Here is a 13176-nt window from a genome sequence, read left to right on the forward strand (position 1 = left end):
TCTGCAGTCGTGATGGGGTTACCAGCTTCCACATAAAGACGCAAGAGGAGCATGAGCAGTAGCGTTTATGTCTCAAGTAGCTCAGTACATACGTGTGGGGAGAAGCCAAAGAACATGCAGGAAACCAAGGCAAGAGCTTGGCCCGGGAGATTGGCCTGCGCGTGCTCAGCCGGCCCAGCTGGGGGCGCTGTCCTCCTGAGGGGTGGCCAGGTGGGTCTGGGTGGGGAAGCCCACCTTGGTGCCCCGGATTGATGCCGGGGGAGGGGGAGAGGACCCCGTAAGGAGCCCCAGAGACAACTGGCTGGCGGGACAGGGCAGCGGGCACGGAGGGGGAGGCAGGCAGCAGCAGGCCGCTCTGTGAGGGCAGCAGACGCCTGGCCCTTAGCCTGGAGGCTGATGTCTGCCTTGCCAGGGTGCCCTGCGGGCGCAGGGTTGGGGGAGGCCCCAAGGTAGAGGGCCCCCGAGACTCAGGTCAGGTAGGGGTGGCTAAAAAAGGGGGGACTCTTAGCAAAATAACTAACCTGAGACCTGACTGTGAGGTCCTAGCCAGCGCAGGGCGTGCGTGGGCACGGGGCAGGGAGTGAGTCGGGGGGCTGTGTGGGGTCAGGGCCTCAGGGGTGGGTGTAGTTGCCCATCCGCAGGGTCCCCTGGCGCACGGGGTGCTCCTCCCGGAGGGCTTTGAGAGCTCGCTGGCGGTCGGCCTCGGTGGGGAACGTGTCAAGGTGGGCGCCCACCTGTGGACAGAGAGAGGACCTGGTCAGAGGGCGGGTGCCCGACAGCACGCTCCGAGGACTGCCCTTCACCCCTTTCCCGCTCCCGACTTCCATCGTGGGGCAATACTAAAAACAGCTGTAGGGGGCAGAACCGTGTGGGGGCCCTCCTGGTACTGAGGGGTCGGAAGCCACAGGAGGGAGGCAGCGAGGGCCGCTGGAAGCGGGAGGACGTGCAGTAAGGGCGCCTCGCGGCAGCCACAGCCTCCTGGGGGCCTCCTGCTCCACATGCCGATTCACCATCCCTAAGAGCCCCAGCAGCCTCCTTCTCCGGGGACCCCCTGGTGCCCTCCGGGCTCCTGTACCCAAGTTGATTCACCCAAGGTTGATCCCAGCCCCTCCTGCCAGAGGCAGCAGGAGTCAGGGGCCCTCGCTCCAGCAGAGCCCCGGTCCCAGCACCGCTCCCCGCTGGAGGGGGCTCCTGCAGGGAGGGGCAGCGCAGAGCGGGAGCCTCCCGGTTACTAGTGTAAGCAGCCAAGACCCCGACCTGCCTGCCCGCTGCCCGCCCGGAGGTCCGGTGTGGGGGTGCCCTGTGGGTTTGCGGAGGACAGAGGCTGCCGTGTCTCTGGGGCAGGCTCCGGGATGGGCTTCTCAGATTCGCCTCAGAACCATCTGCGGCTGCTGACACAGGCAGAGCCCGGGCCCCGTCCCCAAATCCATCCACCAGGGCAGGGCCAGTAAGCTCAAGGCTTCCAAGACACACTTTATGTCCCTCTCGAGGGGTGCTTGACTGTCACACGGTGACCTGATGTTGCTGACACCCGGGTTCCCAGAGGCAGCTAGAGACGCCCCCAAGGCCTCCAGGAGCCGCCTGGGCCCATGCTGGCGGCGCCCCCTTAGGTCCCGTGGCTATGCCCAGTGGCTGGTGGCCTGTCACCTGAGTGTCTTCACAGGGAGCATAGGTCTGCTGTCCGCAACTCTGCCACACCCGCCCAGGCCCTTGGAGCGAGCTGAATGATGACCCCAAAAAGATATGTCCACGTCCCAACCCCTAGAGCCTGTGAACGTGACCCTCTTCGGGAAAGGGGTCTTTGCAGATGCCATCCAGTTGGGGATCTCAGGATGAGAACATCCTGGCTTATTCCGACGGCTCTGAGTCAGTCCCCCAACACATGTCTTTCTGGAGACACTGGACACACGAGAAGGCCATGTGGGGAGAGCTGTGGTGGCCGCGGCCCGGGAGCCACCAGTGGGTGGAGAAGCAAGGAGGGGTTCTCCCCTGGAGCCTGGGAGGGGGCGCATCCCCCTGAAACCTTGATTTTGGCTTTATCACCTCCAGAACTGTTGGAGAGGCGATTTTTATTGGTTAAGTCACCAAGCGTGTGGCAATTTGTTCGCCTCGGGACACTGATCCAACTCTCCCGAGGCCCCCCCGGGGAACAGTTCGGCATGTGGGTGCCTGGGCGGTACAAATGGGGATGGTGCTGATTTGGTGCTTGTGGTGGGGGCTGCTGATGGTGGTGTTAATAGTGGGTGGTATTGATTTGGTGCTGGTGGGGGTGCTGGTGGGGGGTGCTGCTGGTGGGGGGTGCTGCTGGTGGGGGACTCAAAGCCCACTCTCATCTCCGGGAATCAGGTTAACACCAGCACACAGACGAGAGAAAACCCAGCTAAAAATTCTTTTTTGCGATCTCCCTTTACTTAGAAGCTTCAGTATGGAGGAAATACTCATCCATCCACCCATCTAAAGAATATTAAGCGGGCAGCACTCCGCCTGCCCACCTGGGCCTATGCAGGTGCTTCCTTTCACCAACTCTCTCCCTCCGCAGGGCAGCAGCCCCCTGCCTGCCCGCCTGTGCCCTGTACCTGCTGGGGCGTCTCCTCGCTGACCTCCCTCAGCGGAGGCCGCGCTCCTCAAGGCCGCCCGCCCGCAGCCGTGCAGGCCTCCCTCAGCAAACCTGGCCCTTTCGGGGCAGCTCTTCCTGCCCGCTGGGGTCTGTGAAGTGTCTTTACTGTCCTATCCCTTTCCTAATAAACCTGCTCTTTAATATAAAAAAAATTAAATTAAAAAATTAAAAATATTAAGCGGCTACTCTGTGCCCGAGGCAGCCAAGCGCTCGCGCCTTCTGCTCGTGCACACGTTTCTGGTTCTCGCCGCTTCCTAAGGACGCGCCCGCGACCGCCCGCACGTGTTCTGGCTTCACGACACGCTTAGCAGGGCGGGGGCTGCCGATGGGTCCCCACTGCACAGGCATCTGGAGGGACTGAGTCACCCAGGCAGATGGGGGAGCTGCAGAGGTGCCTGGCCTTGGAGCCTTGTCGGGCACCGCACTGCGCCCCGGCACTGGTGTGGAGCCAGGCCTGCCGCTCGGCGGCGTGAGGTGTGCGTTTCTCACAAGCCTCAGAACACCCAGAGGCGTCCCAGTGCCACAGAGGGGCCCACGGAGCCCTGGCAGGTGACGCGCCCGGCTCCCGGTCACCCAGTGAGCCAGGCCCGGACTCGGTGGGGTCTTTCCGAAAAGCCGGTTTCCCTTCTCAGGGGCTGGGAGGGGAGCCGGGGGGGACTCGCGCCTCCCAGACAGCAGCGGGGAGATGAAGAGCCTCATGACCGTGTGCGGTCCTGACCCCACGCCCCAGCCAGAGGATGAAGAGCTGTGGAGCAAGGAATTCCTGCCGCGCCGCTTCTAAATGAAGCCATCTGCGGCCTGTCTCCGCCTGCAGCCGGGAACGCGGTGGGCTTTGGCGGGAGACGGCTTTGCCGGGTGGAGCCGAGCCGCTCCGGGCCCGAGCAGGTAAACAAGAGGCCACCAGCAGCCCTGGGAGCCACAGGGCGGGGGGCCCAGCGGTCCTGCTTGAGGGGTGTCCAGAGGGCGCCCAGCAAGGCCCAGGGCGAGGCCCGCAGCGCCCCCTGCAGGATGGCGCGGCCCCTGTCACGCGAGTGTCCAGCCCCAGCAAGATCCGGGACCTGAAAAGGAATCCTGTCTGGGCCAGGGAGGGTCTCCCCAAGGGGCAGAGGGAGCTACCGGGAGTGTTCTAGAGTCCAGGAGCCACCTGAGGTAGGGAGAATTGGGGCAAATTGGTGAAAATGAAAGCAAGTACTGGAATGTGGCTGAGGGCCAGGGAACGAGGGGCGCGAGCAGTGCGTCATCTCAGGAGAGAGGTGGGTAGTCAGGGCTCTCCTGGGAACACCCCGCCCGCCCCCGGCAGCCTCAGCCTCTCTGCAGGAGGATGGGAAGGAGATTCGCAGGAAGCTGCGTTGGGAGGGAGCTTGGATGTCAGCGGGGACTCCCCAGCCACAGCTGGGGCCACTCCCCCAGGGGCCGTGAGCTGCCCCCGGGCTGGAGATGCTTGGAGTCCCTCTCCCAGGGGTCACCTGAGAGCACCCACGCTCGCCTGACCCCCTTACAGTGAGTTAGCTTTTCCTTGGATTGATACCCCTGGTGGTAGCTCTGACATTGCATTAATTTTGCGGCTGACTTCATTTCTTCCTTCTTTCAGGCGACGCTCCTGTGCTTCTTCTGACATCTAGAGTCACCTGCTTAGCTAATTACCCCCCAGCCTTTCTTCCCCCCAATAATGACATTTACACGACAGCATTAACTGCTGCGTTTCCCTCTAAATCTTCTATCTCATCTCATGGATTGGGAGTCTCTTATTTTTATTCAATTCTCTTTTCATCTGTTTTCTGTCAAGTTTCTGTTTGTATTTCTTCTTTAGTCCTTAAGTTGTTTATAACTGTGTTTTTGCATTTTCAGGCCATTTTGTTACTTACATTTGGGACCGTTTCTAATTTAACTTGTAATTTAATCTGTGTGCCCGACCCTTTGGTGCTTGGTGAGCTCTTGCTGCTTCTGCTTGTGGCAGGGAATGAATTGGCGCCAGTCAGAGGAGGCGACCCGTGACCTGGGTGGGGTGAGATGCAGCCCCCGTCCTGCCATTTGCGTGTCTGTGGCCTGTGCGTGTCCACTGAGCACACCTGCCAGGCGCCGAGGGTACCGGGAGGCCAGCACCACACCATGGATTGGTCTATGATGGGTGTGCAAACTATTTTAAAAAGGTCCAGATTCTGTAAGAGCTTACAATACGAGACATAAACTCGTCCTTTGGGGCCAGAGAGGCTGTGGAGCTCACACACAAGCCAAGACTGACAGACAGAGGGGCAGAGTGGAGATTAGAGGGAGCAGGGCCTCTGGGGGATTCTCGGAGGGGACCTCAAGGGCCGACCGACGCAGGGAAAGGCGCTCAGCTAGTGGGCTGGGGGACTGCCTGCTCCAGAGGAGCCGGAGCCCCAGGCATCAGGCTGGGCCAATGGGAGCCCTGGGCTGGCCAGCAGAAGTGCCAGCTCTGTGCACAGCCATGTGGGTGCCCGTCGGCCCAGCCACTCCCAGGCGGCAGCGTCAGCTCGGGCTGGGCCTGTGCCCGCCCGAACTGACAAGTCTGAGTTGGCATATGTGCTCTGGAGAAGCTTCCAGAAATGCCTGCACGAACTTTACTGAGCAGGATGACGTGGGCAGAGCTGTGCACTGGCCGACGGGGAGTGGGTAGACAGCAGGTGGTAGGGTCCACTGAGAATGCTGTGGACGCGCTGTGCCCCTCGGATCCCGCAGGGGTGCTGCCAGACCTGGTGGCCACCAGCCACGTGTGGCTCTCGGGATTCCCAGCCACTGAAATGAAATTGATACGGAAGGCGGCCCCTCTGCTGCACGCGCCCCACCCCGAGTGCGGCAACCCCGCGGCCAGGGGCGCCTGCATCGGGCCGGGCGGGCCCAGCTCATGTCCGAGTTTCTGAGGCCCAGCGCGGCCCCGGTGCTCTCTGAGCGAACGCGTGTCAGTCTCAGGAACACGGCGCTGCATGAAAGAAACTTAATTCACAGGGTGGGCGGAAGGACGGCGCCATCTGTGGAAGCGTGTGAAGGTGCGAAGTGAGGGCTGGTTGCTCCAGCGGGCGCGAGGCTGGCACCACGGAGGACGAGGAGGGGAGGGTGAACCCCGACCTGAGGGGGCACCTCAGGCAGGGAGGCGTCGGGAGTGGGAGCCAGAGGGGCTCCCCCACGTTTCCTCTTTTAAACACGTTTCCTCTTTTTAGCATAAGTGGGAGGGATCAGACTGCACGTGGGGAGGCGCCTGGACGCCCCGTGGCCATCCAGAGGCCCCGCCACACAGCTTGGGAGGCGTGACCGGGAGAATTTGTTTCTTCAGAAGTGACGCCAGTGATTGGGACGGGCTGGTGCCGGCTGCCCCCGGCTCGCTCCGCTTCACTCGGTCTCTTCCCCTGGAAGCCCGAGGAAGCACCCCAGGCCGGCGCGGGAGAGGGCTGCTCCCTCTGGCCCAGGGCCCTCTGCTTTCTTTTCCCTCCTCTGTCCTCACGACCCGCTCCTGCAGCTCGAGGCGCCGCGCAGGTGGGACCCAGGGCTCCGGCCGGCGGGAAGGCAGCGAGTAGGTCTCCTTCGCCCCTGTCCCCAGGGCCCCAGGCTGGCTGGCCCCGGAGGCGCCGGCCCTGTGCAGGCAGGTGTGTGTCCACAGCGGCCAGGAAGCAGCAACCCCCCGGACAAGTTTACAGGCCCCTGGGGTGGGGGGTGGGGGTGTCCTGATCCCATCTTGCTTAAAGGGTAGCTGGGCCAACTGACCCCCACCCTGGGCCCTCAGCTGGACACCAGGCCTTCACCTGCCAAGTCTGGGGCCAAGAGGGCAAAAGAAAGGATTTGAGAATAAATAGCCAGGTTGCAAAAAAAAAAAAAAAAAAATCTGCCAAAGAGCTAAAAAAAAAAAAAAAAATGACAGCTATAGAGATTTTAGTTTTTCTCTTAAGTGACAACCGCTCCAGTGACCAGGAGGAGGGTTTTGCTTTGGAAGATGGAGAGGCTGTCTCCTCTAATGAGAGGGGCTGCCGCGCGCGGCTCAGTCCCAGGTTGGTCGTTCATGTCAGGCCGGGCAGCGGCAGGTCAGGGCGCGGCAGGATCCCGGGGCTCACAGGTGCCGCTGCCGAAGGGCTGGGCCTGGGCTCCGGTGTGGCCGCCGAAGGCCAAGTGATTCCCGAGGACGGCCTCCCCCTGAGACATCTGGTCCCTGCACTGCTTTTCTGCTGCCGGCTCTGATTCCTCTGTGGCTCAGAGACAGACGGAGCAAGGACACGGACCGGCCCCTGCTGCGTCGTCAGAGGACATCCAAACTCCGGCTTAGTGGACTCCCCGCCTGCCGCCCAAGTGGCTGACGTGGGGCCGCCAGGGGCCGGGCCAGGGAGGGGAGGCCTCGGCCCTCAAGGGGGACCAGGCAGCAGGCAGACTCAGGAAGGTTAAGTCATGGCCCAAGGAGACCCAGCTCCCAGAGGCGAAGTGGGCCCGGGGTCCAGGTCTCCTCCGCATGCCGACGGAGGGGCTCTCCTGGGGCAAACACCAGCCATCCAGGCCTCCAAAGGAGACTTGATTTGCTGCTTCTAGAAGCCAGGCCAGGATCTGTAGATCAGCCCCAAGATTAGCTAAGGTGGGTCAGCAGCTCTTGAGGTCAGTCGAGCCTGTCTGCTCCGTGCTGTGGGTATAAGAGCGAGGGGGATGCCTGGAGCTCCTGAAGACCCCCAGTCGGTGCCACTCGCTCGCCAGCTTGCAGACTTCACAGGCTTCTGGCAATGAGAGCCGTCATCCTGCATCCTGGGGAGTGGGACATGCCGGGCCTCCCCAGCACCCGAGACCTTTTCCACTTGTCACCCCTCCCTGCTCCACACACAGGGGTCTGGCGAGGCCCCGCTTCTGACTCAGGTGGCCGGATTGAAAAAAAAAAGGACAAAACAGTTTTATTGAGATATAATTCACATACCATAAAATGCACCCATTTAAAGTGATTTATAGCACCACAATCTAACTTCAGAATATTTTTATCACCCCCCAGTGAACCCTCAGTCCATGATCTGTGGCTCCCACCACCTCCCCCCGGCGCTGCTCCTGTTCGCATCTGTCCCTGCGGCTGTGTCCGGTGCCTTCCCCGTGACGGGGAGGCATTGCCGGTCGTGAGGTGCTGGCTTCTCTTGTCACCCCCACTGCAGCCGACGTTGGGGTTCACTCCCTTCCACTGCAGTGAGACTTCACCGCGCGCGTGTCCGCGCTGTGCCCCCACTCACCAGCCCTCGGCCGCGCCGTTGCCGTTGTCTGGCTGCTGTGAAGCGTGCTGCCGAGGGCCTCCTGTGCAAGTGTTTGCCTGGATCCCTCTTCTGCTGGGGATGGACCTCAGAGCGGGAGTGCTGGGTCACGTGGGAGCTCTAGGTTTAGCCTTTCTGGGAACTGCCACGTGTTTTCCAAAGAGGCTGCCCCATTTTTTATTCTCAGCAGTGAGGCGCGAGTGTTCCGAGTGTTTTCTACATCCTTGCAGACGCTTGGTTGGGGATGACGAGGATGATGATGTGACGGTGATGTGATGCGATGGTGATGGTGATGGTGGGGTGATGGAGGGACAATGATGAGGTGGCGAAGGCCACCCTAGCTTGTGGGTGCAGAGTGTTCTTCATTGTGGGTTTGACTTGCCTCCCCCCAGTGGTGAGAGACGTGGAGCCCCTTCTCATGGCCTGACTGGAGGTTTGTGTACTGTCTCTGGGGGACTGTCTACTCATGGCCTTTACTCACTTAAAAATGGGACTGCTTACCATCACTGCTCGTCTTACCATTCGAGGCACAAAAGGTAAAATTTTTTTTTAAAGATTTGTTTTATTTTTATGCATACAAGAGCTGGGGTACAGGCCAGAGGTGCGGGGTGTGTGTGAGAAGATTCACCAGAGACAGAGTGGGGAGCAGAACAGGCAGACTGACTGAAATCCACTGCTGAGGGGAGCAGCGGGCGAGACAGGAGAGGTCTGCTGCGCCCTGTGGGTAGCTCCCTGGCTGGCAGGGGATCAAACTCGTGCTGCAGAGGCTGCGGACAGCTTCATAGCGTGGTGCTTAACCCCTTGTGCCACCAGGGAGGCCCAAAAGTTTTAAATTTTGGTGATGTCTCATGTATCTATTCTTCTTTAGTGGTTATATTTCATTTCCTTTTATATGTCATCTTAATGTAACATGAAAAGAAAAGGATTTTTAGGGTACTTAGCACCTTAGTAAATGGCCCCCCAAGGCGTGGGTGGCCCGGAAGGGCTTCATTTCACGGGTCAGCTCCATGGACAGTTGGTGGCGATGACCGTCTCCCCTTACAAAACACTCGGCTGGGTCCAGGCTCCTAACTGATTAGCAAGGTCCACCCAGGGCACGGGATGGAGAGGGTGTGTGTCTTTGCCCCAAGAGATCCCAAGTCTCCCACAGTATCGAGGAAGACTCAGAACACCCAGGCGTTCTGTGCTCATCTGCCCTTAACTCGGCCCCTCTCTGGCTACCTTGGGCCCCGCACCTGGGATGCCCGTGGTCGGGAGCATGAACAGGAGCGCGGAGACCGAGAGCGGAGTGGAGAGGCCAGCAGGCAGCTGGCAAAGGAGCCAGATCCCCTGGAGTCTTGTTATTTATAGAGCAACCCAATTTGGCATGGGTGTGGGAACAAACAAGGAGTAGCACATGCTCTCATTGCCATCTCTGGGGAGGATAATGCGTGCGACTTTTTAAGAAATGGTTCTGCTTTTTAAAACCATTAGCCCCTGTGTAGGACGCAGAGGAGGGGCGGAAGCTCGCGGCGAGGCTGTCCACGGCCTGGAGGAGGTGGCGTGGCCCCAGGAGGTCTTGAGTGCGGCCCTAACACCGCGCTCCCGGCTGGCCCTGGGTCCTCCCTCCGCCCGGCACGGCCATCCCTGGCCGGGCTGCTGCCTGTAGCCTCGGGAGTGGACCGGCCTCGGGTGGACTGGTTTCTTCCGTGCCTCCACGGGGCGGCCTGGAAGCGGCCTGGAAGCCATCGATCCATCCGGCATCTCGGCTCTGCGGCTTGGCTTCTCTTTGAAACCCCTCAGCCCAGGGAGGATGTCACGCTGGGTGTTGCGCAGGATCCAGATGCATGGCAGGGAGAGGAAGACCCCTTCCCACTTCCCGTCTCCATCTCGAAGCCCCCACCAGCCGGCACGTGCACGCGCGCACACACATACACTCACACACGCGCACACCCGTGCACGCTCGCACCCCAGGATGCAAATGATAACTGCAGAGCTATCGCTTGTGAAGCTTGACAGAAAATAATGAGAAACACTAAATCTTTTATAAGGTCAACACTCGCCTTAGCCGAGCAGCTGTCAAACAAGAAAAGAATTTAGCGCCGGAGCCACGAAACTTCCATCGGCTCATTAAGCCCAACAGGGCCCGGGCCTGGCGTGGCGGAGGAGACGCCCGGCCTTCCGTTTTGTGTCAGTAATTTGCGGCGGAGGAGGCGAGAAGAAACAGCCAACGCCAAAGGGGCCCAGGGGCTGGCTGGGGAATCGTTAGCGAGCCAGGAGCGGCCTCCGCTCCTAATTGGAAGCATTGGGCATTATCAACGGAGGATTTGCCTTGGTTCCCTGACAGCTAGTGGGCCCAAAATGATCGCCCACTTGTCAGTGTAAAAGACCATTAAAAACAAACCATTTTGATTTAATTGGAGGCGGTGCACGTGGGGCCAGGTGAGGACGCGGTGGCCGCTCACCCAGGCTGCGCCCGCCCCTGCTGGTGGCCGGGGTGGGGGTGGGGCCGCCTGTGTTTTCCAGACTTTTTGCCTTTCAAAAACTGTCTGGGAGCGGAGCGAGCGGGAGACAGAACGACACTTCACAGCAGCAGTGAGGGCTGTTTCCAGGGGGCTGTCAACAAACACGGTGACAAGCGGGCTGTGGGGGGGTTCCCCCTTCTCAGAGTCCAGATGATGGGTGTCTGCTTGGTGCCATTCTTCTGGGGGGCGGCCCCAGGGGCGGGGGCTCAGCCTGCCAGCGGGCCAGGAGCCTCCCAGCCCATGCACCCCTCTCGAGGTGCCGGGTCCGCGTGGACACAGCAGAATGGAGCTTCCCTTTTTGTGAAGCTCTAGTGAGAGGGGGCGGCGCGGGCGGCGCAGGCGACGCCTGGCTGCAAACCTGCAGCATCTCAGAGAAGAGGCCACTTGCTGTAGATATTAACTTGTCCCCCTGATGGGCGCGCCCAGCAGGGCGGGGCCTCCAAGCCCGCAGAGCCTCAACTTTCTGTAGCTCCTGATCGGACGGTGCCTCCCTGCCTCCAGGGCTGCGTGTTGGGTGTGTTAACTCAGCCTCCCACACCCCGTGGGCCCCTGATAAATATTAACTGGCGCTTGCCAGGTCTCAGGGAGGCCTAGAGATTTGAATATTAATCTCCCCCTCCCTTCCCGGGGCCGGGCTTCCATTTGCTGCCCGTTGCTTCCCCCCCAAGACGCCACCAGCGGAGACACCACGCTGGAGGGGCAGCTAGGAGCTGGGGGGGGCCCCCAGACCCTCCCTGAGTGTGCACCGTTCGTTTTGATGAAGGATCAGGCGGGGAGGAGACACCCGGTCCCTGCGCGCACCCAAGGCCAGCGCTCTGAGTTCCGCGGCTGCGCGCAGACAACGGGGATTCCTTAATTACTTTCTCTGGAAATGTACCTGGCGGTGCGTTCTCAGGTAGTGCAAAGCAGTTATGCAGGCACACGGTTCTTAGGCTGACGGAGTCTTTGATTTTGTGCTCGGGTGCAAATTAAGTCCTTTGCCTGGCCATCCACACACTGCCCGCCAGCACCTTGGCGCTTGTCCACAGCAGCTGTCCCCGGCTCTGTGTTACTCCAGGGAAGCCGAGACATGCTCAGATGCCGCCAGTGGTCTGTGGCCCATTGGGTGGCTGCCTGTGGTGAGGGCTGGTGTTGCTTCCCCCCTTTTCTATGATTGGAATAACAAGCAAGAAGAATTTTTTTCTGGTATCTTTTAGAAGAAACAGAACCTTCTGTAGCTGGTGAGGCCAGGCCTCTGAGTCACAAATAGGCATGTAAGATTTAAGTGTCTTCAAAACACTGAGAATATTGATGTCATATTCTGGACACTGGGGGCAATGTCAACAGGCAGGAGACCTTCAAAGGTCTTGGGGTAACTTTAACATTAGGGGCACCCAGTAGACACTAAACAAATCTTGACTGGATGGCTGGTTGGGTGGATGGATGATGGGTGGATGGTGGACGGACGCATGGATGGATGATAGATGGATGAATGATGGATGGATGGATGATGGATGGATGATGGATGGATGGATGATGGATGGATGGATGATGGATGGATGGATGATGGATGGATGGATGATAGATGGATGGATGATGGATGGATAAGTGAGTGGGTGGGTAGGGGACAGGTGGAAGGATGGATGGGCAGACGAGCAGAGGGTGGATGGGTGAATGGATGAGTGAGTTGGCTGGTGGGTGGGTGGGTAGGTGGATAGATGGTTGGGTAGGCAGGTAGGTGAATGGATAGGTGGGTGGACATATGGACAGACATATGGATGGATGTACGGATGGGTGAAGGAACCCAAGTAAGACAGCAGAGCCCTTTGAAAGCACCTGAGATTCAAGCACCCTAAAGATCTTCCCCATCTGTTCCACTCATTGAACTTCTACACCGGAGTGGTGCCTTGTTTCTGTCGAGAGGCAGCCTCTGTCTTCTTCCAGGTGATCTGCAGAAACCTAATGAATTGCACATGCTGTGGAGTAAGACAGTCAAGGGTTGCATAAAGCAAAGATTTTTTGAAAAAGGTGTAGAGACACTAAGGTCGCTGAGTGGAACAGACTCAAACTCAGGTGGTTTCTGCCGCGCCAAGTAAGGGGGAGCCTGCTGCACCACACCCCCGCGTGTTTCCACGAGGGAAAGGGCCGAGGTGGAGCTGGATGCTGAGGTCACGGGCTTGAGATCAGACAGATCTAGCCCCCGTCACATTCAAGCCATGTGGCCTCAGTTTCTCAAGCGCAGAGGGTCTTAATACCCACAGGGTCACTGCCTGGCCCCTGGGCCAGGGCCTGGCACGCAGAGGGCCCGCTCCAGGCACGGGGTGGCATTCAGACCCAGATGCAATGTCTCCCCAAAACTGCCCCCACGGAGGGGCTGCACAGAGACTCCTGTGTGGAACGATGCACAGATGGACACCTGCAACCGCAGCTTCGTTCAGAAACACGCACAAAGGCAGTTCGGGTGGATGACTCTGTAGTGGATGCAAGTGGAACAGGGCCGCCTGGCCAGTCCACAGTCACTGCAGTGCAGGGTCCAGCGTTCAGAGCTCTCTGCTCGAGGAGCAATCCAGGACCTGGGCGCCACCGAAGAAACAGTGCCTGCTTGTGTCTCTGCAGGGCTGCCCCTGAGAACGCGAGCGGCGGTTGCAGGGGCTCCTTCCGGAGGAGCCCAGCCAGCGGTGGGGAGAGGTGGGGAGAGGTAGACGGGCTGAACTTGAGAAAGGAGCTGCCACGGGCCCAACCGTGTCCCATGTCCATGTGTTGACACCCTGTCCCCCAGTGAGATGGTGGCCCCCTCCTGGGATAAGAGCCCTCCTCGGGGAGACCCCACGTGCCTGCTCCGTCTCTGCCTCGT

At 59.9% G+C, this 13176-nt stretch overlaps 1 protein-coding gene across 1 annotated transcript in view; it reads right to left on the bottom strand.

Annotated features, from left to right (window-relative positions):
• Positions 1–611: 611 nt before the first annotated feature.
• The window catches only part of CFAP77 (cilia and flagella associated protein 77), a gene marked incomplete at both ends in the record, with an annotated part of 89651 nt that continues 77086 nt past the window's right edge, over positions 612–13176 (bottom strand). Inside the window, one exon of the mRNA XM_084237607.1 lies at positions 612–734. Coding sequence (XP_084093733.1) covers positions 612–734 — 123 coding nt within the window. The remainder of the gene's footprint in view (positions 735–13176) is intronic.

The sequence above is a fragment of the Talpa europaea genome, assembly GCF_964194135.1.
Source record: "Talpa europaea genome assembly, chromosome: 7".
NCBI classification, from domain to species: domain Eukaryota; kingdom Metazoa; phylum Chordata; class Mammalia; order Eulipotyphla; family Talpidae; genus Talpa; species Talpa europaea.